This window comes from Scyliorhinus torazame, chromosome 10 (assembly GCF_047496885.1).
Source record: "Scyliorhinus torazame isolate Kashiwa2021f chromosome 10, sScyTor2.1, whole genome shotgun sequence".
Lineage (NCBI taxonomy): Eukaryota > Metazoa > Chordata > Chondrichthyes > Carcharhiniformes > Scyliorhinidae > Scyliorhinus > Scyliorhinus torazame.
The window spans coordinates 87,346,705-87,374,472 of NC_092716.1; the positions used below are offsets into that span (position 1 = coordinate 87,346,705).

At 48.1% G+C, this 27,768-nt stretch overlaps 1 protein-coding gene across 5 annotated transcripts in view; it reads right to left on the bottom strand.

The window, feature by feature from the left end:
- plekhg4 (pleckstrin homology domain containing, family G (with RhoGef domain) member 4) overlaps positions 1-27,768 on the bottom strand; it is a 371,163-nt gene that overhangs the window by 247,005 nt on the left and 96,390 nt on the right. For all 5 annotated transcript variants that reach the window (XM_072518380.1, XM_072518379.1, XM_072518378.1 and 2 more), the window contains one exon: positions 25,372-25,465. In XM_072518380.1, coding sequence (XP_072374481.1) covers positions 25,372-25,465 — 94 coding nt within the window. The remainder of the gene's footprint in view (positions 1-25,371; positions 25,466-27,768) is intronic.

Sequence of the window (27,768 nt, forward strand, 5' to 3'; positions counted from 1 at the left end):
ATAAACGTAGCACCATATTTCCCATATAAAGTTCATACCATCCATAAACCAATGATATTCAGTTTAAGGTGTGTTACAGTTTTGTAATTTTTGGTGAGTCCATATGTCGTCAATTTTAGTTGGAACAATAAATCACAAGCATTTATGATTTAAGGAGATTTATGAGTTCATGAGTCACAGAAAACTAGCATGCAGGTACAGCAGATAATAAAGAAAGCAAATGTAATATTGGGATTATGGCTAAAGGAATAGAGTACAACGGTGAGGAAGTGTTGTTGCGGCTATATGAGGCATTGGTGAGACCACACTGGAGTATTGTGCACAGTTTGGATCTTCTTATTTGAGGAAAGATGTAGTGGTATTGGAGACAGATAAGAGGAGGTTCACTAGGTTGATTCCAGAGATGAGGGAGTTTGTTGTATGAAGCAAGATTGAACAGTTTAGGGTTATACTCTCTTGAGTTTACAAGAATATGGGGAGATCAAATTGAGGTATGCGAGATGATAAAAGGTATGGATAAAGTAGAAGTGGAGCGGATGCTTCCTCTTGTGGGGCATTCTAGAATGAGAGATCATAGTCTTAGGATAAGAGGTAGCAAATTTAAAATGGAGTTGAGGAGAAACTATTTCTCCCAGAGGGTCGTGAATCTGTGGAATTTGCAACCCCAGAGTGAGGTGGATGCTGGGACAGTGAGTACATTTGAGGAGTTAGACAGTTGGCACCCCATCCCTTGCCGATCAACCATAGCCTCTCCTAGGCCAGTCTTCGGCCCATGACCCGCACCTCCCCATGCCCACCCTCGGGCAACTCCGTCATCAACCCTCCTCCTCCTCCACTTTGAAAGTCCCCTCCCCGTCAGCAGTATAATGCCCCCTCCTCCAATAGATCTTCAGCTCTCGCCCCACTTCACTTCTGTGAACTAGCCCGCCCAGCTAGCCTGGCAGTCCCCACCCATGGCGCCGAGCATCCTACTCCCCACTGATTCCCCTCCCCCCTACTTTTAGCGAAAACAGCCAAAACAAAGGCAAGTAAAAACAAACAGACAATCCTTCCCAAGGTCCGAACACAGAAACCCACCCCTCATCCCTTAACAAAGACTGTAAACCAGCCTATCCCCAACAGAAACAGAAAAATGAAAGAAACCCGAACATCAAAAACCCAAAGTTTTTCCACAGTACAGTACATGCACTCCACTTCTCCTTCATCAAAGTTCAAGGTCCTCCTTCTGCTGCCAGTCCATTCACTTTCATGAAGTCCATTGCCTCCTCCGCCGAGCCAAAGTACAACTCCTGGCCCCCATAGGTCACCCATAGGCAAGCCAGGTACAGTAGACCAAACTTAGGGCCCTTCTTGTACAGGGCCGACTTGACCTTATTAAAGCTCGCCCTCCTCTTCGCCAGCTCTGCCCCCAGGTCCTGATACACACAAATCTCGACGCCTTCCCAAAGGCCTGGCCCACCTCATGATACGTTCCTTATCCAGGAACTGATGCAACTATACCACCATCACCCTCAGCAGCTCGCCCCCCTGGGGCTTGGGCATCAGCATCCTGTGAGCTCGATCCACCTCCAGCGGCTGGTCAAACATAGCTTCCCCAAGCAGCTTCTCCAGCATCTTCCCAACGTACGCACCAGCATCCGTTCCTTCTCCCCCCTCCGGAGGCCCACGATCCGGATTTCTGTCTGCGGGAATGGTTCTCCAGGTCCTCCACTTTCACCGGCAGTCACTTCTGCTGGTCTTGAATCAGTCCCATCTCCGCTGCCATCGAGGCGGACGGTTCCTCATGCTCCCCGCCAGCTCCTCCAACCTCTGGATCACCTGTCCGTGGGCTGCCAGTCTCGTCTCCACGTGGTCAACCATCGCCTTGGATCGAGTCCACCGCCCGGGCCAGATCCTCCAAACTTTCGTTCCGCTGCTGGGTGAACTTCTCGTTCAAGAAGCTCACCAACTGCTCCATCGACCACTGGGCCGACAGGGCCGGACCCTGCCCCTGCCTATCTGCCATCTCCACATGCGTTGCCAGCTCCTCACCCGACTCAGCCAACTGGGTTTGCTTTTTTCCGGGCACTTGTGGTCTGCCACTACATAAACTAGGGGTCACTCTCTTCTGCTCTCACTTCTATGCCATTTTCCGCCCAAAGTCCTGCTACAAACCAGGGCAGAGGCCACAAAATGACCAGCACGAGCGGGAGCCACCACTCACTCCATGGCCGCCACCAGAAGTCCTCAAACTATTTTTTTCTAATCACAGCCTTTCACTTCTACTTTATTCTAGTGAATCTTAATTTCACCCTTTTAATGAGACCCTCCCTAATTTACTTCTAGAACGAGAATGATACTTTGAACTGCATGTCCACAGATCCCTGAAGGTTGCTAGGCAGATAAGCAAGGTGATTAGTAAGGCATATGGGACACATCTCTTTATTGGCTAAAGCATAGCAAACAAGAGCAAGGAGGCTATGCTATAACTGTATGAAACACTAGTTAGATTACAACTAGAATATTGCACACAGTTGTGGTCACCACATTACTAAAAGGATGTTGTTATGGACAGGAGAATGAGGCAAACTGAACTTTATTAACATCTCAAATAAAAGCAAAATACTGCGGATGTTTGAAATCTGAAATAAAAACAGAAAATACTGGGTAAACTCAGCAGGTCTGGCTGCATCTGTGGTGGGAAAGATAGCTAATGTTTCAGATCCAAATGATCTTTCTAGAGAAGGATCGACAGAACTGCTGTTGATCCGAAATATTAACTCGGATTGTCTCTACAGTTGCTGTTGACCTGCTGAGTTTATCTAGCATTTTCTGTTTTTATTCTTTATGCTCTCACTGTCTGTCTGTAAGTAGAGATGTTCTTAATTGTTTTAAATTGTTTTAAACAAGGCTGTGGCATGTTTCCCCAATCATCTGACTATATGGTCCAATTGTATAATTAACTCAGAGCAAACTCGCTTTATTATTACTTCAGGTGAGTTTATTCCACATTCAAATCCCGAGGGGGTCAGGGTGTTCTCAACTCCATGCGCACACATACACAGGTAGTAAGGGGATAGAAAGAAGATAACAACAGTAAAAAAATCACAGAAATGAATAGCGCCGTGGACCCTGGATTGATCCTGACACATAAAAAGTAATTGGGTTCTCTAAATTGAAAAAAAAAATTAATTCACGTGATTTCCATGTAAAGTCCAGAAAGTCAAAGACCAGAGGGAGTTTCCTTCATGGAGGAAATCAGTTAAGACGAGTCCTTGGTTGGAGACAGAAGCACGACAGTCCTTTAAAGCGAAGGACTATGCATCATGATGATGTCTCTGTAGATAAGACTGCTTGGCAGCCAATGTTCAGAGGCTTTTAAAATAAAACAGGCTTCGAGGAGTTGAGAGATGGTGCCAATGCTTAGTCAGCCAGGAGGCCTGCTAGAGTTCTTTCCAGTTAGTTTATAAATGTCCCAGTGATTAGACTGGAAAGTGTCACCACACATGTTGCGAATCCGTGTTTCAGAAGCTATTGTCTTGGCAAACGCTGTGACTCCACACGAGGGGCAAACTTATCAAGATGCAAATGACGCCCCATTTTCCTCTCACTGGTTCCCTTTTGAAATGGACCTGGACAACCCTAGGTATGAGATGGTCTGTTAACCACTGCGCAAGAATAATGAGATTGTCTCTCTGCGGGTTGCCTGATTTTGTGCTTATACTGTCCTTGTTATGGGCTTTTGAGATTCCACAAAGGTGAGAGGGGAACTCTTTTGTTCTTGTAATTTTTGCTGGAAGCTTCCAGGACAAATGGCCAATCTTATGAATATGTGACCTGCACCAGCCATTGTTCAATTCACTGAGAAAATAAGAAAGTTTGATGTACACAGTTTTGATTTCTTTTGTGTCTTATTGGCATGTCAGCGTGATCACACTAGGTAACACAAAGGAGGTTAACAAGGGTATTATCAGGGATGGGAGAATTCTAGCCATGAGGAAAGATTGAACAAAGTGATGTTATTTTCTTTGGAAACCTGAAGAGATTTAACTGGTGTACACAAAATTGTGAGGACCCTGAAAGAGTATGTAGGAAGGTCCGATTGCCTTTAATAGAGAAGTCAATAACCAGCATGCATAGGTTTTAACTATTTGATAGAAGAAGAGTTGATAAGAAAATCAGAGGGTGCTGGGGTCTGGAACTCTCTGCCTGAAAGAGTAATAGAAACTGAAATCCTGTGAATCTGGGGCTAAAAGGGTTAAATTAGGAGAACAGGTTGCATAGACAAGGCTTGTATTCCCTTGAGTACATAAGATTTCAGGGTTGATCTAATTGAGATCTTTAAAATTATTGAATAATTTGATTTGGTGGATAGAGAGAAACATATTTTTCTGGAAGGTGAATCCAGAACAAGGGAACATTACTTTAAAATTAGAACTAGGCTTAATGTCAGAAAGGGTAGAGGAAGTCTGGAACTCTATTCCTCAAAGAACTGTTCAGATTGGAAGTCAATAGAAAATTTAATACAGCGATCGATAGATTTTTGTTAAGCAGGAATATAAAGGTTAATAAATCAAAACAGCTAAATGGAGTTGAGATCAGACATGACTTAATTTAATTATGGAATATGCTCAAGGAAGTACCCTTGCTTCTTTGCTCTTAAAATGGGAAAGTCAGAATTACACACAAGCATAATACTATATATGCAATCAACAAACTTTAATAAAACAAATTTTAACATAGAACATGATTACGGTTATATTTCCAGCCAAATTAGGCCTCCTTGGCAAATTTTGCTTGCATTATAGGAATGTCTGTACGAAAGTGCAACTGGTAAAGCCAGTAAAAATTAAGGAAAGAACAGGCTGCTTAGAAAGGGTGCAGCATACTGTTCTTGAACATTCTCAATATTTAATCTTAATTTTAAATTCATTGCAGGCCTTGATTATTTTTCATTGTTCAAAGTCTATTTATAATAAATAGGTAATGGGAAAAATGCATCAATGACGCATGATTCCTGTTTTTGATAGTATTCATTGGCAATAATTGTAGAATCATCACAGCACAGGTGGTGGGAATTTGGCCAATTGAGCCCATGCCGGTTTTCTGTAAAGCAATCCAATCAGTCCCATCCTCCTGCTCTATCCCCTCAGCCTTGTAAATTTATTCCCTTCAAATTCCCACTGAATTTCTTTTTGAAATTATTTGTCTCCGTTTCCCCCATCCACGTGGGCAGTGTGTTCCAAGTTGTTTCACTTGCTGTGTAAAAAAAACCTCTCCTCACATCTCCGCCACAACTTTCATCCAAAACCCAACATCTGTGTTCCCTATTCCTTGTATAAGCCAAGAGGAACAGCTTTTTTTTCTCTTCTATATCTAAATCTGCCATAATCTTGCATACTTCTATCAAATCTCCCCTCAATCTCCTCCAAGGAAAATTACCCCACCTTCTCCAAACTACTCCGATAGCCAAAATTCTTGAACCCTGGAATCATTCTGGTAAATCTCCTAATCAAAATAGTTAAATTTATTTTTAAAAAGCACAGCATTCTTGAATCGCAGTTCTGGCATTTATCTTTTTTTTGTAAAATATTGTCTTGGAGGCATTTTCAAATATATACATAACAAAGGAGAAAAATAAAAAAACAACCATGGCAACAGCGAACAGCCACAACATCTTTACACCTTCCTCCAATAAATTCCTCCACCCCTCCTCCCACTGCCACTCCAGCGCCTGCCACCCTTTTTAACTATTAACCCCCACCCCCCCGAAGACGCAATACTTCTAAAGAAGTCGATGAACAGCATCCACCTTAAGGAGAATATCTCATATATACCCGATGGCGGAAAGCGTCATAAATCGCAGTTATATAAATGTGGTCACACCCAAGGTGCAGGCAGAGAAATGGGTGACCACCAGAAAGGGCAGACAGTCAGTGCAGGAATCCCCTGTGGTTGTCCCCCTCTCGAACAGGTATACCCCTTTGGATACTGTCGGGGGAGATAGCCTATCAGGGGAAAACAGCAGCATCCAGAGCAGTGGCACCACGGCTGGCACTGATGTTCAGAAGGGAGGGTCAAAGCGCAGAAGAGCAATAGTAATAGGGGACTCTATAGTCAGGGGCACAGATAGGCGCTTCTGTGGACGTGAAAGAGACTCCAGGATGGTATGTTGCCTCCCTGGTGCCAGGGTCCAGGATGTCTCCGAACGGGTAGAGGGCATCCTGAAGGGGGAGGGCAAACAGGCAGAGATCGTTGTACATATTGGTACTAACGACATAAGCAGGAAGGGGCATGAGGTCCTGCAGCAGGAGTTCAGGGAGCTAGGCAGAAAGTTAAAAGACAGGACCTTGAGGGTTGTAATCTCGGGATTACTCCCTGTGCCACGTGCCAGTGAGGCTAGAAATAGGAAGATAGAGCAGCTAAACACGTGGCTAAACAGCTGGTGTAGGAGGGAGGGTTTCCGTTATCTGGACCACTGGGAGCTCTTCCGGGGCAGGTGTGACCTATATAAGGATGGGTTGCATCTAAACTGGAGAGGCATAAATATCCTGGCCGCGAGGTTTGCTAGTGTCACACGGGAAGGTTTAAACTAGTATGGCAGGGGGGTGGGCACGGGAGCAATAGGTCAGAAGGTGAGAGCATTGAGGGAGAACTAGGGAATAAGGACAGTGTGGCTCTGAGGCAGAGCAGACAGGGAGAAGTTGCTGAACACAGCGGGTCTGGTGGCCTGAAGTGCATATGTTTTAATGCAAGAAGTATTACGGGTAAGGCAGATGAACTTAGAGCTTGGATTAGTACTTGGAACTGTCATGATATTCAAACACACACATCATGATAGACACACCAACAGACAAATCAGAACACACAACACCACAACCAATCACAGAAAGATATAAAAGCACAAACACGACACCTGGTGGTCAGTATTAGCTGGAGACGAGGACCAGGACAGACCTGCTACACGACACACTCAGGGAGACAGCACGTGCAGAGTATCCAGAACGAACTGTATATAAGAGTTAAAATAAAATAGAGTTGTACCACATACAACTGTGTTGGCTCATCTGTGCACCAGAGAACCCAACACCACATGGTACAGGAGTGGATCGATACCTGCCGGCATACCTCAGTGTACACAGACAACCAGCAGTGCCCAGGCAAAATGATAGAGCTCCCGGTTCCGCAGCCGCTCCAGTGCCACGGCGATCTCCGCAAAAACTGGCGGCGATTCCGGCAAGTGTTCGAATTGTTCCTGGTGGCAGCTGAACTCCAAGACCTGGATGATAGCGAAAAAATTGAATTTCTCCTCACCATCGCCGGTGCAAGGGCAAGAGAAATATTCACAAGGTTCAGGTTCTTCAGGAGGCAGCAAAGGTACGATTACCAGGCAGTCCTGGACAAATTCTCCAAGTACTGTGAAGAAAACGCAATCCAATCAGCAAGTAAAGGTAAGAAAAGCGGCAGTACTCACCTCGTGGCCGGGATCCCGGAGCCCGAATTCCCAGAGGCCGAAATCCCGGGCCTGAGAGAGGGCTGGGTCGAGGTCGGCGGCCATCTTGCTAAAGGTATCACGCTAGCACAGTTGCGCGAGCAGTGTGCAGAACCGGAAGTTTCGTTTGCGCATGCGCGAGATGCTGCGCATGCGCAGTCAAGAAAACGGCCATCGGTAAAGGAACAGCGATCTGAGCATGCGCAGTCGCTTCCTACGTGCTACATACCGAGCGTCAGGATGTCAGAGGCCCCAGACCGCACCAATTTAAAGGGGAAACGTCCGAAATCCAATTTAAAAGGGAAACGTCCCAAATCAAAAAAACAAAAATCTGTTAAAGCTGTAAAACAACCTTCCCTCACCTGGAATGACAGCACATTGCCGCAAATTGACCCAGGAGATGAATTTGACCTCTGAAGAACCCTCCGACAAGCAGTTACCTACGCACAAGCCGATGATTCCGACCTCGAATACTTCGATGACGATCTTTACAGTGTTTCCGGACCTCGCGAGCCCAATGATAGCTCCGTCGTCCTATACGACTATGACTCGGACGAACCTTTCGTGTTGCAATTGGCGGCCCCCACATTGAATCCGACGCAGATGCGGATTCATTTTTCGGATTTGAGGATCTTCAACCCAGCAGATATGACATCCCAACTTATCAGTACCGGATGATGCTGCAGCCTGACATTAACAGACAGGGAGTGGTGCAAGCACACGGAGAGCGCCCTGCTGCCACACAGAGTGTGGTCCACGTCCCGCTCAACGTTCCCGACTCTATGAAAGAAGACATGCAAGACTCCAGAGCGCAGTCCTCGCATGAACCAGAAGTGACTCCAGAGTCACAAGCCTCCACAGCGAGCTCGTGGACACACTCCACAATTGCAGAAACGCAAGACTCCAGAGCGCAGTCCTTGCACGAACAAGAAGTGACTCCAGAGTCACAAGCCTCCACAGAGAGCTCGTGGACAGCCTCCACGTTAGAAGCAACGCAAGACTCCAGAGCGCAGTCCTTGCACGAACAAGAAGTGACTCCAGTGTCACAAGCCTCCACAGAGAGCTCGTGGACAGCCTCCACGATAGAAGCAACGCAAGACTCCAATGTGTGGTCCTTGCAGGAACAAGACCATGAGGGTTTAGCAACCTCTCCTGACCAACCAGCGGCAGACGATGCAAGTCTGCCATGCTCACGTGAACAGCAAGAAGGCTATAACAGCCTACCATGCTCCACTACACAGCAGCATGACCATGACGGTCTCTCATGCTACAATGAAGGGCACAGCGCTGAAGACTGTTCCAGCCCAACTGAAGACAAGCCAAAGGAATCGCCTCTTCCAAGCCCGAAGAAAAAAGGTTTATGCGCTGACCTTCAGGATCATTATAGCCGAACAGAGATTAATAATGCTGCACGGTCACAGAAGGATGCTGAGGATTTGCTAAAGAAATTAATTGAATGTTTAACTTGCAAGGGGCAGACTGAGAATTGCCAGTGTTTTAGTACGGATCGAAAAAATGGACAAGACAGTGATCCTCAGGTAATGGAAATAACACAACCTGAATCATATCTACAGCAGGGACAAATGTCTCCCTTCAACACAACGCCGCAAAGTCCCAACTTCGGAGACCAGCAGGTAGTCAGTAATGACTCTTCAAACCTTGAGGGGAACATTAATTGCATTGAACCTATACACACTCCACTGATAAATGAGCAAAACATTGGAGCAAGTATCCTGAGGACACCGACATCGAGTAGCCAGATAACAAATTTAAAACCAGCAGCAGTTTCAAGTGAACCAAGTGTGCTTTCCACTAATGGTGAAGATGCAGATAAGGTCGACCCGATTATCCATTGTACCACACTAACCCCAGTGATTAAGCAGTTATGTATGGGGAGTATAATGTGGGCAATTGAGAACAGTAAAAGAGAGACTGTGACCATGCCAGTCCCAGCAAAATCAGACCCAGAGACCATGAAGGCATGTACATTAGACAAAGATACATATGAGGTACCTGAGAAGAAAAGTGAAACGGAATGTTCTTTGGAAAATAGTACAATGTCGATAGAAACATTGGATCCTATATTCGAGACCATACATATGGGAGAATTTGGGGGTAATAAACAAGGTTCTGCAATGTCTGGGGGAAGATTTAAAATTCCAAAGAAGAAAAGCCCAAATGAAGGACAACGGCAAGACAATGACAGTCCACCGACATGGTGTGCACCATCAGATGAAAACTCTGACAATTTACCCAACCCTAGTGAACAGCAAGCTGCTAATGAGGATCTATCCACGGGATGTGAGACGAGTGACGACAGCATCCCACTTCCCATGCAAAAGGTGCAAGGTGACAGACCTCGCCTAGTGCGTACCGAGGCACTCGACGATCACGGTGGGACCACTGACGACTGCGGTGGCGGCGCACCACTTCCACCCTCGATGGCTCGAGCCTCTCCACTGGTCGGTGCATTCCTGCATGTTCCGACTCCAGAAGTGCAGCTTCAGGGAATCTCGGCTGCCTCCAGTGAACCTGTTGGGACTCCGGACGGGGAGCATCGACGGAAGGCAGACCGGACTCCAGATGGGAAGCAGCCAAGCGCTGACTCTGATTCGCGCACGCCAGACCTTGCTCCGGACGGGCGGTGTCGCGGCCTCGGTGATGGCACGCTCAGGGTGACGGCGGATGCCACGGTGACAGGGAATGGATCGTGTGGCAGTCCCACTGGGTCGGCAGTGGCGACCAGCACCGGCGGTCCAAGACGGACACACCAATTCGCGCCATCGCCAGACGTTGAAGCGAGCAACAATTCTCTCTCCAAGGCGACATGCTTCGACGTTTCTCTGCGGAGTCGCCCTTCCGGCACAGCTACAAGATGCCGTCCACCACAAACATAAAAAGAAAAAAGACTCCACCTTGTTCCTGGCATGCAGGGCGGATGGGTTGGTGCGTAGGCGCAATCAGCGAGCTTTGCGCCGCCTTCCACGCTCGCAACTGAACCGTACGCACACGCCGGATCCTCCACTGGTTCCCAAGGATGACTTCGTGGAGATGCCACGGATCATGCCCCTTCCATCGCCACCAGAACCAAACCACAGCCAAGGCAACACTAACAAAGATGTTGAATGTTATATTTGCACAAATGAAAAACCAAGCACTGCACGAAGTACAACAAATGGAAAAGTAGAGACTTCGGCAGCAGCATCACCTCCAACAGTCCAAGGTGAACCAGTGTGAATCCAAATCTCCACAGCTGAACCGGCTTGAGGACCAGCCTATTCTTGAGGCGGTCACCCATTAGACTGGACTTATAACGCTGTCCATACGTTCAAAAAGTCAAACACTTCTGTATTATAACCTGTTGTTGTTTATCGTTCCAGATATCGTCTGACCGGACCACTGTTCAAGTTGTTTTTTTTCTCGCATTCATGTTTTGTTATGGTACAACCTTGTTAGTGTGACGCACCCGACATCGCCCCATGTAAATAGTTACGTCATATACACACGCTGTACACAGCACACACACACACACTCTTAGATGCACTCACGACACGATTATATTTATAACCACGTAGGCACATATCTTTGTAAAAAGGGAGGATGTCATGATATTCAAACACACACATCATGATAGACACACCAACAGACAAATCAGAACACACAACACCACAACCAATCACAGAAAGATATAAAAGCACAAACACGACACCTGGTGGTCAGTATTAGCTGGAGACGAGGACCAGGACAGACCTGCTACACGACACACTCAGGGAGACAGCACGTGCAGAGTATCCAGAACGAACTGTATATAAGAGTTAAAATAAAATAGAGTTGTACCACATACAACTGTGTTGGCTCATCTGTGCACCAGAGAACCCAACACCACAGGAACTATGATGTTGCTGCCATTACAGAGACCTGGTTGAGGGAAGGGCAGGATTGACAGCTAAACGTTCCTGGATTTAGATGTTTCAGGCAGGATAGAGGGGGATGTAAAAGGGGTGGTGGAGTTGCGCTACTGGTTAGGGAGGATATCACAGCTGTACTACGGGAGGACACCTCACAGGGCAGTGAGGCTATATGGGTAGAGATCAAGAATAAGAAGGGTGCAGTCACAATGTTGGGGGTTTACTACAGGCCTCCCAACAACCAGCGGGAGATAGAGGAGCAGATAGGTAGACAGATTTTGGAAAAGAGTAAAAACAACAAGGTTGTGGTGATGGGAGACTTCAACTTCCCCAATATTGACTGGGACTCACTTAGTGCCAGGGGCTTAGACGGGGCAGCGTTTGTAAGACGCATCCAGGAGGGCTTCTTAAAACAATATGTAGACAGTCCAACTAGGGAAGGGGCGGTACTGGACCTGGTATTGGGGAATGAGCCCGGCCAGGTGGTAGAAGTTTCAGTAGGGGAGCATTTCGGGAACAGTGACCACAATTCAGTAAGTTTTAAAGCGCTGGTGGACAAGGATAAGAGTGGTCCTCGGGTGAATGTGCTAAATTGGGGGAAGGCTAATTATAACAATATTAGGCGGGAACCGAAGAACCTAGATTGGGGGCGGATGTTTGAGGGCAAATCAACATATGACATGTGGGAGGCTTTCAAGTGTCAGTTGAAAGGAATTCAGGACCGGCATGTTCCTGTGAGGAAGGAGGATAAATACGGCAATTTTCGGGAACCTTGGACAACGAGAGATATTGTAGGCCTCGTCAAAAAGAAAAAGGAGGCATTTGTCAGGGCTAAAAGGCTGGGAACAGACGAAGGCTGTGTGAAATATAAGGAAAGTAGGAAGGAACTTAAGCAAGGAGTCAGGAGGGCTAGAAGGAGTCACGAAAAGTCATTGGCAAATAGGGTTAAGGAAAATCCCAAGGGTTTTTACACGTACATAAAAAGCAAGAGGGTAGCCAGGGAAAGGGTTGGCCCACTGAAGGATAGGCAAGGGAATCGATGTGTGGAGCCAGAGCAAATGGGCGAGGTACTAAATGAATACTTTGCATCAGAATTCACCAAAGAGAAGGAATTGGTAGATGTTGAGTCTGGAGAAGGGTGTGTAGATAGCCTGGGTCACATTGAGATCCCAAAAGGCGAGGTGTTGGGCGTCTTAAAAAATATTAAGGTAGATAAGTCCCCAGGGCCTGAAGGGATCTACCCCAGAATACTGAAGGAGGCTGGAGAGGAAATTGCTGAGGCCCTGACAGAAATCTTTGGATCCTCACTGGCTTCAGGTGATGTCCTGGAGGACTGGAGAATAGCCAATGTTGTTCCTCTGTTTAAGAAGGGTAGCAAGGATAATCCAGGGAACTACAGGCCGGTGAGCCTTACTTCAGTGGTAGGGAAATTACTGGAGAGAATTCTTCGAGACAGGATCTACTCCCATTTGGAAGCAAATGGACGTATTAGTGAGAGACAGCATGGTTTTGTGAAGGGGAGGTCGTGACTCACTAATTTGATAGAGTTTTTCGAGGAGGTCACAAAGATGATTGATGCAGGCAGGGCAGTGGATGTTGTCTATATGGACTTCAGTAAGGCCTTTGACAAGGTCCCTCATGGTAGACTAGTACAAAAGGTGAAGTCACACGGGATCAGGGGTGAGCTGGCAAGGTGGATACAGAACTGGCTAGGTCATAGAAGGCAGAGAGTAGCAATGGAAGGATGCTTTTCTAATTGGAGGGCTGTGACCAGTGGTGTTCCGCAGGGATCAGTGTGCTGGGACCTTTGCTGTTTGTAGTATATATAAATGATTTGGAGGAAAATGTAACCGGTCTGATTAGTAAGTTTGAAGACGACACAAAGGTTGGTGGAATTGCGGATAGCGATGAGGACTGTCAGAGGATACAGCAGGATTTAGATTGTTTGGAGACTTGGGCGGAGAGATGGCAGATGGAGTTTAATCCGGACAAATGTGAGGTAATGCATTTTGGAAGGTCTAATGCAGGTAGGGAATATACAGTGAATGGTAGAACCCTCAAGAGTATTGAAAGTCAAAGAGATCGAGGAGTACAGGTCCACAGGTCACTGAAAGGGGCAACACAGGTGGAGAAGGTAGTAAAGAAGGCATACGGCATGCTTGCCTTCATTGGCCGGGGCATTGAGTATAAGAATTGGCAAGTCATGTTGCAGCTGTATAGAACCTTAGTTCGGCCACACTTGGAGTATAGTGTTCAATTTTGGTCGCCACACTACCAGAAGGATGTGGAGGCTTTAGAGAGGGTGCAGAAGAGATTTACCAGAATGTTGCCAGGTATGGAGGGCATTAGCTATGAGGAGCGGTTGAATAAACTCGGTTTGTTCTCACTGGAATGACGGAGGTTGAGGGGTGACCTGATAGAGGACTACAAAATAATGAGGGGCATAGACAGAGTGGATAGTCAGAGGCTTTTCCCCAGGGTAGAGGGGTCAATTACTAGGGGGCATAGGTTTAAGGTGAGAGGGGCAAGGTTTAGAGTAGATGTACGAGGCAAGTTTTTTTTTTTTTTACACAGAGGGTAGTGGGTGCCTGGAACTCGCTACCGGAGGAAGTGGTGGAAGCAGGGACGATAGTGACATTTAAGGGGCATCTTGACAAATACATGAATAAGATGGGAATAGAGGGATACGGACCCAGGAAGCGTGGAAGATTGTAGTTTAGTCGGGCAGCATGGTCGACACGGGCTTGGAGGGCCGAAGGGCCTGTTCCTGTGCTGTACATTTCTTTGTTCTTTATTGATTTTCTCGAAGTGCAGGAACTCTGCCAAATCGCTACCCATACCCCTGTACTTGGCGGCTCAGAGTCCCGCCAGCAGAACAAAATCCATCTCCAGGCTATCAGCGAGGCAAAGACCAACACACCGGCCTCTCGCCCCACCTGCATTCCCGGATCCTCCGTCACTCCGAATATTGCCATCTCCGGACTCCGAGTTACTGTTAACCCCCACCGCATCGGAGTGCTGTCCAAAGCCGGCACACCATGGCCAGCGTGGGTCAGCGCATGCACGCCACGGCTGGCGCAGGTCCGTGCATGTGTGCCACAGCCAGCGTGGGTCCACGTATGCGCGTGGATTGCCGTCTCCACGCTGGCCACCAGGCAATATGGCAGAGCCCTAAAGGGGCCCGGCGCGGAAGAACATAGGCGCCCCCCCCCCCCCGGAATTAGCCCGCCCGCCGATCGGTCGGCACCAATCGCGGGCCTGGCCACAGTGGAGGGCCCCCCGGTGTCGGATCCCCCCGCCGGGACGGCCCCTGCAGCCAGAACTCAGAGGTCCTGCCAGGTAGGACCATACGTAACCCATGCCGGCAGGATTCGGCTGAACCCGGCGGGCACTTGGCCCGTTGAGGTGCGGAGAATCACATTGGGGGGGGGGGGGGCGCTTTCAACGGCCCCTAACCAGCGCGGCGGCGACCCCGTGGGCGTGATTGGTGCCGATTCTCCGGTCGCCAGAGAATCAGCGGCCCGGCGTGGCGCGATTCTCGCGTCCCCCACCGTTTCTCCGACCTGGCGCGGGATCGGAGAATCCTGGCCATTATATCTGCAAATCCCGTCCAAAAAACCGCCCAATCTCGGACACGTCCAAAAAATATGGACATGGTTCGCAGGACTCCCTGCACACCACCCGCACCAATCCTCCACCCCTGGAAAGAACCAACTCATCCTGGACACCGTCATGTGGGCCCGGTGTACCACTTTAAACTGGAGGAGACTTAGTTTTGCACACAACGAGGTCGCATTAACCCGCCACAAAGCCTCATTCCACACTGTACTCCTCAAAGCCCCACCCAGCTCTTTCTGCCACTCATGCCTAACCTCCACCAGGTCACTCTCTCGATTCAACAGCTACCCATTTATATCCGAGACCTTGCCCTCACCTATTTCTTATTTGGACAGAAGTTTGTCCTACAGCGCAGGAGGTGGCAGCACCAGAAACAAAGCTATCTTCTTCCTCATGGAAGTCCCTAATCTGCTGATACCTGAACCCATTCCCCTTCGACAACTATATGTTCCCCCCAGCTCCTCTAAATTTGCAAAATTCCATCCAACAAACAAATCCTTAAAATAACCTATCGTCACCTGCCGCCATTTCCGAAACCTCACATCCAACCCCGCTGGGGCAAACCTATGAATGTCGCAATCGGCACACACAGGGAGATGCCTTCCATTCTAAAATGCTGACGGCAATGGTTCCACACCCTCAACACTAATACCACCACCAGGGTCGTGGAGTATCTGGCCGGCGAGAACGGAAAGAGCGCCAGCAATAGTGCCCTCAAACTGGTCCCTTTACATGTGGCCGCCTTGATCTGCTACCACATTGACCACTCCTCCACCGCCCATTTCCTAACCATTCGCAATAATAGATTTGCAAATTCGGCAATGCTAATCCCCTCACCCATTGGTCCCTCTCCAAGAAGACCCCCTGGCCTCCGGAGTCTTACCCGCCCACGCAAACTTCAAAATCATTCCAATAACCTGCTAAAAAAGGATTTATCACAAAGGTCGGGAGGTTCTGAAACTCAACCAAAAACTTTGGCAACACTGTCACTTTTACCGTCTGGACCTGACCAGCCAATGACAACGGCAACACATCTCACCTCTTAAAGTCCGCCTTCATTCCCTCCACCAACCACGCCTCAACACAAGCAGCTGGGCCCAAATTCGTGCCACTTTTATCTCAAGATAACAAAACCTCACCCCTACCAGTCGAAGCGGCAGCCTCCCCAAACTCCTCCCCGCCCCCATGGCATTTATTGGGAATATGTCATTTTTCCCCATGATAAGCTAATACCCGGAAAAGAGGCTAAACTCCCCCAAAATCCCATGATCCTACCGAAGCTCCGAACTGGATCCAAAATATACAGCAGGAGATCATCTGTATACAAAGAAACTCGGTGCTTCACCCCACCGCACTCAATACCACTCCACCACCTCAAAACACTAAGCGCCTTCGCCTACAGCTTAAACATTAAGGCAAAGAACAGCGGGGAGAGTGGACACTCATGCCTCGTGCCCCGGTGCAACCCAAAATACTCCGTGCTCACCATGCTGGTTCGAACACTCGCCTCAGGCGCCTTATGCAACAGCCCACAAATGCCTGCCCAAACCCAAACCTCCCCAGCACCTCTAATAAGTACGCCCGCTCAATCCGATCGAAAGCTTTCTCCGTGTTCATCGCCATGATCACTTCAACTTCTTGGCCCTCCGATAGCATCATAATGACACTCAGTAACCTCTGGACACTTACCGACAGCTGCCGTTCCTTTATTAATCCCATCCGGTCCTCACCTATCACCCCCGGCACACAATCCTCTATCCGCATCGCCAACACCTTTGGCAAAGCTTTGCACCTACATTCAACAACGAAATCAGGCAGTACAACCCAAGCTGCTGGAAGCACATAAACACTATGGCTAGCACTGTTGATCACAGCGCCAGGGTCCCAGGTTCGATTCCCGGCTTGGGTCACTGTCCGTGCAGAAACTGCACGTTCTCCTCATGTCTGCCTAGGTTTCCTCCGGGTGCTCTGGTTTCCTCCCACAAGTCCCCAAAGATGTGCTGTTAGGTAATTTGGACATTCTGAATTCCCCGTCAGTGTACCCGAACAGGCGCTGGAATGTGGCGATGAGGGGCTTTTCACAGTAACTTCATTGCCGTGTTAATGCAAGTCTACTTGTGGCAATAAGGATTATTATTATTGTTTTTCTTTAAAATGAGCGATATCAAAGCCTGAGACAGCAAGGGATGGGGGGCCCTCTGCTTTCCCACCGACTTGTTATACATCTCGACTAACAGGGGTCCCACCTCCTACCCAAACTTCTTATAGAACTCTGGTGGGAACCCATACGGGCCCAGGGCCTTCCCTGGCTGCATTGACCCCACGCAATCCATTATCTCCCTCAGCCTGATCAAGGTCCCCAATCCCTGCAGCTTCTCCTCCGCCACCCTTGGGAACTCCAGTCCATCCAAGAACCGCCTCATGTCCTCATTCCCCACCGGAGGCTCCGAGCTGTACAATTTCCAGCAACAGAAAAGCCTCAACCACCCATTCACCTCCTCCAGCTCCATTACCACCGTACCCCAATCTTTTCTCATCCACCCAATTTCCCTCGCTGCCGCCTGCCTCCTCAGCTGGCGTGTAAGAATCCTGCTGGCTTTCTCCCCATATTCATATGCTGTCACCTGGCCCTGCGCAGCAGCAGAAACTGCAGATGGAGTTTGGGCAGGGAAGGCGATAGGGCAGTTGAGGAGGGCGAAGGGATTGGTCGACAATTATGGGGAGAAGGCGAGCAGGATGATGACTCATCAATTGAGGTAACAGAAGGCAGCGAGGGAGATCGGGAAAGTGAAGGACAGGGGGGTGGAAACACAGCTTGGACCTGGTGGGGGTGAATTGGGTATTTCTACAAAAGGCTATACGAGTCGGAGTCTCCGGCTGGGGTTGAGGGAATAAGGCGATTTTGGGAGGGGTTGGAGTTTCCGAGGCTGGAGAATGACCTGGTGGAGGGGCTGGGGGCCTCCATTGGGCTGTTAGAGATGATGGAGTGCTTGAGATGATGCAGACAGGCAAGGCCCCCGGCCCGGACGGATTCCCAGTGGAGTTTTATAAAATGTTTTTGGGGGTCCTGGGGCCTCTGCTGGTGAGGGCGTTTAACGAGGCGAGGGAGCGGGGGCTGCTCCCCCCGACGTTATCGCAGGCTTCGATCGCCTTGATTTTAAAAAGGGACAAGGATCCGGAGCAGTGTGGGTCCTATAGGCCGATCTTGCTATTAAATGTGGATGGCAAGTAATTGGCCAAGATCTTGGCGGAATGTGTGCCAGGCGTGATAGGGGCCGACCAGACGGGGTTCGTGAAGGGAAGGCATCAGTTGGCCAACATTAGCAGATTACTGAATGTGATAATGATGCCCCCCTGAGGGTCAGGAGGTGGAGGTGCTGGTCGCCACGGATGCAGAGAAGGCCTTCGATTGGGTGGATTGGGACTATCTGTGGGAGGTGCTGGGGCGGTTTGGGTTTTGTGGATTGGGTCCAGCTGCTGTACCAGGCACCGGTGGTGATTGTGCGGACAAACCGGGTGAGGTCGGACTATTTCAGGCTGCGTCGGAGGATGAGGCAAGGATGTCCACTCTCCACATTGCTCTTTGACTTGGCACAGGCGATGGCATTGAGCGTGTCGAGGGACTGGCAGGGGATAGTACCAGGGGAGTGGAACACAAGGTCTCACTGTCTGCTGTATATTTCGGACCCACTGGAAGGTATTACGGGGATCTCAGGGAAGCTTTCAGTACTTGGGCATTTAGGTGGCGCGGGGTGGGAGCAGCTGCGTAAGTTGAATTTGGATCAGTTGGTAGAGCAGATGAAGGGGGACTTTAAGAGGTGGGATGCGCTCCCGGTGTTACTAGAAAGAAGGGTTCAAACGGTAAAGATGACGGTCCTCTCGAAGTTCTTGTTTGTGTTCTAGAGCCTCACGATTTTTATTCTCAAGGCGTTTTTAGGAGGGTGAACGTGGTGATTTCAGGGTTTGTGTGGGTGGATAAAACCCCGCTGGTAAAGAAGGTGCAGGGTCGATTTGGAGGGGGGAAATCGAGCGGTTTGGGGATTTGTTCATCGACGGCGGCTTTCCGTGCTTGGAAGAGTTGGAGGGGGAATTTGAGTTGCCCGTCGGGAATGCGTTCCGATATGTGTAGGTGAGGGACTTTGTTCGGAGGCAGGTATCGTCCTTTCCTTACCTGCCGCCCCAGGGGTTACAAGACAAGGTGGTGTCAAGAGTGCGGTGAGGGGAGGGGAACGTGTTGGAAATTTATAAGGAACTGATGGACTGGGAGGCAGCCCCAATAGGCGAAGTGAAGCGCAAGTGGGAGGAAGAGTTGGGTAGGGAGTTGGAGGCTGGGCTGTGGGATGATGCCCTGAGGAGAGTTAATGCATCCTCGTCATGCTCTAGGCTTAGCCTTATACAGTTTAAGGTGATCCACAAGGCACATATGACTGTGGCCAAGATGAGCAGGTTCTTTGAAGGGGTGGAGGATAGGTGTGGGCAGTGCGCCGGTGGGCCCGCGAACCATGGCCACATGTTCTGGCCATGTCCGAAGCTTGGGGGATTCTGGCAGGGGTTTGCCGACGTTATGTCGGAGGTCCTTAAGGTGAAGGTGGTCCCAAGTTCAGAGGTGGCAATTTTTGGTGCGTCAGAAGACCCGGGAGTCCAGGGGGCGAGAGAGGCTAATGTCTTAGCCTTTGCCTCTCTGGTAGCCCGGAGACGGATATCGTTAGAATGGAAGGACACAGGGCTCCCTGAAACCAAGTGAATGAGTGACCTGGCAGGGTTCCTCAGGCTGGAGAAAATAAAGTTCACCTTGAGGGGCTCAGTGGAAGGGTTTGTCTGGAGGTAGCAGCTGTTTATCGACTTCGTCAGGAAAAGTTAAACTGTCAGCAGTGGGTGGGGGGATTAAAAGGGGGAGGCAGGGGAAGTTGGGCAAGGTGGGGCAGGTCGTGGGGTATTTTTTGTTGTACTGGTTGTGTACAGCCATGTTGGCTCGGTTGGGGTTGTGTTTCTGTCCATTGTGTTAGTATATAAATGCCTCAATAAAATATTTTTCAAAAAAAACCTCTGACTGTGGGCAGCCTCTAATGTCACAGCGGAAGGCTATTACTAATAAGGAATTTGCCTGGTTAGTTGTGAGAGCACTTCACAGCTGCAGGTTGTGTTTGCTGCTTGCTGCTGGTTAGCTGCAAATGCCTGGTGGCAGCTGTAGCTGAGAGCTTACGTGATGCTGCCTTTTCTGTTTGCCTTCCGCCTCTTCCCATTGGACTTACTTGCTGCTTTCTGGCTGAAAAGTAAGTAGTAAGTATTTGCCTTTTGGTCTGTTTTACCTGCAGTGCAGCGAGGGAAGTGTTTGACCAGTCTAGTACCAGGCTAAGGATGTAAAAGGACCTGCTCGAGCAGTCTGGATGCTTTTAAAGGTATGTTTTGTGCTGTGTATTCGGTTATGGACTTGTGGGTCTCCTGTTAATGCTTCCTGTAGGACAGTCCTCGGACAAGGTGGTGATGGAAACTCAGATGCCGATACTGCAGAGGAGGATGGGCGGTGGCCCTGCTCGACTGCGCAGCCCAGAGGTTGCATGGGGACACTTCAATGGGCTACAGTTGACTTTTTATGTTCAGTGGCCATCTGCTCCTCTTATTATGGGAGCTGTGCAGGTTGTGTAACTGCCGGTTGCAGTCCTGCCTCTGTGGCCTGGGAGTCGTTGGAACGAGGCGCTGCCAGTGCAGGAGAGGGGGAGGTGGTTTTTGTTTTCTCTCCCTCTTCCGCTATGCCTCCTGTCTGTGGGAGCTTCCAGTGGTTGGCTCACCAAACAGCTTTCTATTGATGCAGATCCACTGTAGGGGTGGAGGGCGGGTGAGTCATTTTTACACCGTTGGTAGTGGTAATCATAGAATTTACAGTGCTGAAGGAGGCCATTCGACCCATCCGAGTCTGCACCGGCCCTTGGATCGAGCACCCTATCTCCGTAATCCAGTTACCCTACCTAACCTTTTTTGGACACGAAGGGGCAATTTAGCACAGCCAATCCACCTAATCTGCACATCTTTGCACTGTGGGAGGAAACCAGAGCACTCAGAGGAAACATAACCACTGTGCCACATGCTGCCCCCAAGAGGGATGGGGCTGGAGACGCAATTGTTCCATTGGTGGCAGGCCCCGAGTTGGCCTCCAGCGCTTCCAACTCCCTGATGGTGCCCAAAGGGCCCTAGGGTTCTTCATCAGGCCTGTGCGCCATCTGGCTCTGCCAGTCCTGGCATTCTCTGCCCCATGGTGTTGACGCCTTCAGCAATGCTCCTCGGTGACTGGGCCATGCTCTGCTGTGCCACATCAATGTCCACCTGCATCTGGGACTCATCCCTCAGTGACTGGGACGCGGCGAATGGGACACGCTCTGGAGTGCTGCAGCTATGTCCACCTGCACCTGGGACTTGGTGTCAAGGCCTTAAGTCATGGTTATCACAGACTGAGCCGTGCCTTGGACAACACCACTCAAAACGCTGACCTCATGCTCCAGGCTTACCACTGCCATTGCCACCCTAGCAGTGTTGGCCTCGTGCCATGCATTGTTGACACAGTCTCCTGCGCCTGTAGACTTTGGGGTGTCTCCAATCGGCTATGCACCCACTGGAATGTCGCTGACATCCCCTCCTGAATCTCATGGCAATGTCCAAGCATCTACATCAGCTCTGGACTAACCTTGTCCAGAGGCTCGGCATCTAACTGGGACTCAGCAGAGTCCTGGAATCCAGCAGACCTCCGACTGCTGACTCCCTTGGATGTTCCTGCCTCCACCTGATGTATATCACCAACTGTGTGCTGCTCACTAGATTGTGCCCCAGACATCTGTCCACTAATGTCGCCCACCGGACATGCACTGGTGGAGGGGGGGGGGTTGTCAGATGGAGATCCTGCTAGAGAATGGACATATGGTCGGTGAGAGGGAAGGATCATTTTGTATGACATGAATAACTCACTTGAGACAGGTCATCTGGGGGAAGGGGCATTGGAACCTCACCACTGCAGCGCAGGCCAACCTCGCTGTGGGTGGCTGCTCTCTCCTCAGTCAATCCCACGCCCTCGTTGTGGGTGACTGCTCTCTCCTCAGTCAATCCCACGCTCTCGCTGTGGGTGACTGCTCTCGCCTCAGTCAATCCCGCGCTCTCGCTGTGGGTGGCTGCTCTCTCCTCAGTCAATCCCACGTTCTCGCTGTGGGTGGCTGCTCTCTCCTCCGTCAATCCCGTGATTTCCAGGGCCCTCAACTCATTGGGGATGAGGACTCGGATCTCTGGTACTCCATCTCTTCCCCCCCCCCTCAATCTTGGCCCTTTCCCACTTATTGTGGGCTATCTTCTCCTGTGGGGACAAAGAGAGGGCTTTGAGAGCCCTGCATTTGATGGATCAGGGAGGGTCTTTGGCACGTGGCATGTGTGGGCATTGCAACTGGACATGTTGCTGAGGAGCAAACACGAAAATCAGATGTGGGGAGGGTGCAAAGTGTCAGCCAGTGATTTGTGGGGGAGGTGGTTGGTTGGGAATTTGAGGAGTGGCAGATGGAACGGATGCCAGGAGAGAAGTTGTAACTTCCCTTGCAGCTCAGTGGAGGTCGTGGACTTTCTTCAACAGTGGATAGCGGTCTTCCTTGTAATACTGCCTGTACTGACTGCCACTGCCACCCAAGCGGTATCGGTGGTTCTGCTGCTGGCCCTCCGACGCCCTTGGGAGAACAGGATCTCCAGGCTCACCTCCACAGAATCCAGACGCTTATCCAGGTCAGCATCCCGAAAGAGAGATCTGCATGGTGCAATGCTTGTACATTAACTGGGAGTGAGTGGTGAGGGAGCGTTTAAAAGTAGCTCCCACTTGTTAGTGGGAGTCAAGCGAATCAGACAGCGACAGTCAGCAACGGCGAGAAGCTCATGGGGGCTCATTTCCAGCTCTAACTGCCATTAAATACGAGCCGCGATCGCGCCAACGTGGCTGTCGAGAAACACCCTGCCAATCCCGCCCAGAATGACACTTGAGTTTTTCCGTTAAATTGTACCCAAAATGTACTTGTATCTTTTTCATCTTAAGATTCATTCAGTTTATCTAGTTCTCTGCTAAGTGGCTTTCTCATGCTTTGGTCTGGAAAAGTTATGACTGGAATTTTACAGAATTGCTTTATCTGGCATAGACTTGTATAAAATAGAACAGTGCCAGAAAAGAGCCCTCAGAGTTTCGGAATCCATTTTGACTTATTCCCTGTAATACCATCGATGATGATAAAACTCAGCACCCATGCTTTGCACAATTCCCAGCTGCAGATGATTAGCATAAATTTTGTTGCATGCTATTTGGAAAATTGGCAATAGATGGGACTGTAAAATAAATTATCAGGAAGTTCAAAAGCCTTGTCATTGGAGATGTACTACTTTCTGATCATTTAAAAATACTTGGAGCTTATCATCACTATTTTAAATTTTAATCCTTTAAATAAGCAGAAATGTAATATGGTTATCAAGGCAAATGTTATAACGAGCATTTAAAGAATCAAAACTTAGGGGCTCGGAGTTATTTTTATTTTCTTTTTAAAATTTGGTTGAACATAAATGGAACTGTGCTGGGTATTCTAGATTTTTGCTTAATTACTTTGCAATGGGATAGTAGAGAAAATTGGGAAATGACATTTATGAGCTCATAAAGCCTTTTGAATGCGTCGCAGAGAAATGCGTCGTGAGACACCTGTTATCCCCCCATTACCGTGGCCACTTCTGGGGAGGCCGTTAGATACGGGGTCGCTCCTCTTAATTGAATGGGTCTCCCATTAATTATATGGAAATTGGCCTTAAGTGGTGATAATTGGATTCTCACCATGCTTTGGTGGGTTCCTGATTTCGGGAACTGGAGCAGGCTGATTTGATCACAAACTAATCCAGACTCGGCCCGGTTCTCGTTTTCAGCCTCTCCCGCATTCTAACGCCGCTCTCATTTAAGCGCAATGCGGCCATTAATTTGCACCCATAGTGTCTGCGACTATGCATCAACAGACTCCAGGTAACCCATTTGCCATTTTTCATCTTTGTGTTAAGAAATTATTATCTGACTTTTATTTTTATTCCTAACTTCCTAATTTTGCATGTGCCCATTGTCCGTACAATAAAATGAGGGAATGAATCATCAATAATTTGTTTACCTGCTCAATTCAAGTTCTGCTATAATCACTCGGTTCCAAAAATGGAGTAAACAGCTGAATGCAAGACAAGAGGTCAGACCTTCCTTTGACTTCAAGGTAGGAAAAGGCCTGAGCTAAACCCAAGTAAAGGGAGATCAAATGGAAAGTCTCTAGCGGTGACACGGTGGCTAATCATTAGAGTCCTAGAATTTCAGTGCAGACTAGCACTGGCTGATTCATTATCAGAGGAGTTGTGAATAGAGCTACTAACACAAGAGGGCTGGTTTAGCTCAATTGGCAGCGCAGATTCAATTCCTGTACCGGCTGAGGTTATTCATGAAGGACCCGCCGGTTCTCAACCTTGTCCCTCGCCCCAGTGCGGTGATCCTCAGGTTAAAATCACCACCAGTCAGTTCTCGCCCTCAAAAGGTGAAGCAGCCTATGGTCATCTGGGACTATAGCAACTTTACCATACCTTAACACAAGAACATTCAATATGATCATGGCTGATCTCCTTTCGGCCTCAACTCCACAATTCTGCCCTTTCTCCACAACCCTTCAACCTATTACTAATTAAAATTCCGTCTGTGTCTTCCTTAAATTTACTCAATGTCCCGGCATCCACCACTCTGGTGCAGTGAATTCCACAAATTCACAATCCTTTGAGAGAATAATTTCTCCTAATTTTCGGTCTTAAATCTGCTACCCCTCGTCCTAAAACTTGTTCTAGATTGCCCCACAAAAGAAAGCATCCACTCTATATTTATTTTGTCAGTACATCTCCTATGCCTCAATCTCTCTTCATAAGACAAGCCCCTCATCCCTGGAATCAATCTAGTGAACCTCCTTTGAACTGCCTCTAATGCAACTACTTCCCTCCTCAAATAAGAAGACCAAAACTGTACACAGTGGTGTCATCCGCAAACTCCTGATATTAGGATGGAGGGAGGTTTATTCATGAAGCAGCTGGAGATAGTCAACTCGAAGTTGTGTCTCCTATTCTCGTTCGCATGGTTGTTTATATCTATATATTTCACAAACTTTTAATGCTTGCTACTGTTGACTAAAAGGAATACGAGTAGGAGTGAGATACGTTCTTATCCTACAAACCTTTATCTGGAATTAATCTGTAAGAAAATTATGAAACTCCGGAAAAGAGCAGCAGCCTTGTAGTACAACACAATGTACTTTGAATGGTTAACAGTTTGCAACTTCAAAAAGGTACTTTAAAATGCATCACCTGAACGCTATTGAAAGCTTTAAATAATGCTGGTACAGGAGAGCAACGTCGGGCATCCACCAAAATAATTAGTCCTGCACTCTGGATATCTTGTCTAAAAAGCAGTAAACACAATTGCAATAAATATGTATATTATATCACATTCATAGAAGATAACTATCTAAATAAATGTTTTGAGACAGTACACAATTTAAATTGTTAAAAAGGTTTGTGTTCTTTTGAATTTTCGAATCAAATACAATGAAAATAAATATACACTTAAGTTCTCACATTAATTTCTTTCATAAAATAAATCTATTCATTTAATAATGGCATTGTTTCAAAATAGTAAACCTTAATGAGATGGCAATTAACACATCTGATGCAAAATAACATTCATATGAGCTTTCAAGATCTTGCAATTTGCAAATGGCAGAATTTAGAAATTACATTGTTAAAATTATAGTATTTGATTTTTTTCTTATAGTATGTAGTTTAAACTAATCTATAGGTTACATCTGAACTCACTGACACTATTAGAAAATGTACAGCATTTCTATGAATGAAACTGAAAAAGTGTGAATTTGAACTCGACTTGAATTGCACACTTCATGTCAGTAACAATACTTTCCAACAACAAAATTATGTCTAAACTACCTGCATATTATGTTGAATTCAGATAATTTTTCAAGACATTTAATAGAATGAGCATAATTATCGGAGATGTCTCTGATGGAACTTTAGTTGCTATAGAATGAGAATTATGCTAAATCCTGAGAGCTTGTTCTGTTGCCCTTGAAGCTGAAAATTCTGTAGCCACCTAAAATGGCTGATTCCCTATTAATTTGGCCAAAACCCGATTTAAAATGGCTAACCGAAAAGGCTGATGGGAAAAGCAGCCAATAGGACACAAACGGACAGCTGCAGACAGAATAGTGTATTCGGCTCTGGGGAAGTCGGCCCAGATCGATACTCAAGACTATTAGCAGCACATCAACCCAGACATCTGCAGTTTAATCGGCTATCCCCGGGAACAATTGCAACATATTAGCAATTGAATGCCGGACCAGACCTGTCGGCGCCTGCAGTGGCCGAAACAAAGACAGGTGAACGACCACCCCCCGATCGAGGAATCGCCCCGTTATTGGACATATCGAACCCAGTGATTGGGAACAAGTCCAATCACTTGGGACTCAGGGTCAAGGGCCGCCCCGAGAGGCGGGAAGCCCCTGGGCCCCATAAAGTGAGGGGCCAAGTTCAGATCTCTCTCTCTCTCTCTCTCTCCCCCTTCTCTTCCTGCTCGCAACCTTCGCAAGAACCTTCGACAAAGAAACAAGTAAGCTTGACTCCAGCGATCACTACCAGATAGAGACTCCTAGCCATCGACCTGTATCAGCCTTTGAATCTCGCAGGCCAGACCCAATTCGATAAACCATTCGCTTCCCTGACCTGGTGGGCCATTCCTAAAGTTAAGTATTGGCCAGTAGTGGTAGGTTTTGATATAGACAGTAGGATTATTGTATAAATATTTATTGCTGTATATATAAATGATCGTTGTTTTAACTCTTACTAAGCAGTGTGCTGTATTATTTTTCTTTTTTTTTTTAAATATGTTTTATTGAAATTTTTTTTTCCCAAACAACAATTTTTCCCCTCTTACAAAGCAAACGTAACAATAACAATACAGAAATTTTTAACAATACACATTAACAAAACCCCTTTATCTTTGACCTAAACTAAACTAAACCCCCCCCCCCCTTCCCCCTGGGTTGCTGCTGCTGGTCATCTGTCTTCCCTCTAACGTTCCCCTAGGTAGTCGAGAAATGGCTGCCACCGCCTGGTGAACCCTTGAGCCGATCCTCTCAGGGCAAACTTTATCTGCTCCAGTTTAATGAACCCCGCCATATCATTTACCCAGGCCTCCAGTCCGGGGGGGGTTTCACCTCCTTCCACATGAGTAGGATCCTGCGCCGGGCTACTAGGGACGCAAAGGCCACAACGTCGGCCTCTTTCGCCTCCTGCACTCCCGACTCTTCCGCAACTCCAAATAGAGCTAACCCCCAGCCTGGTTTGACCCGAGCCTTCACCACCCGCGAAATCACTCCCGTCACTCCCTTCCAATACCCTTCCAGTGCCGGGCACGCCCAAAACATATGTGCGTGGTTTGCCGGGCTCCCGGGTGTGCTGTATTATTAATCATAACTTGAGCTTGAACCACGTGGCGGTATCAGAAAGATACCTGGCGACTCGTGAGCAAAGATGACAGAATTAGAGCTAATAAAACTAAGGCTAATAAGAGCAACAATTCAAACTGCCTAATCGACCCCATTTCCATTTCCCCAGTAAAATTCTTGATGAGCCTACAAATCAGCTTCTCTTCCTTCTCTCCACCTTTTCTACTTTTCTCCAGTGTAGCAC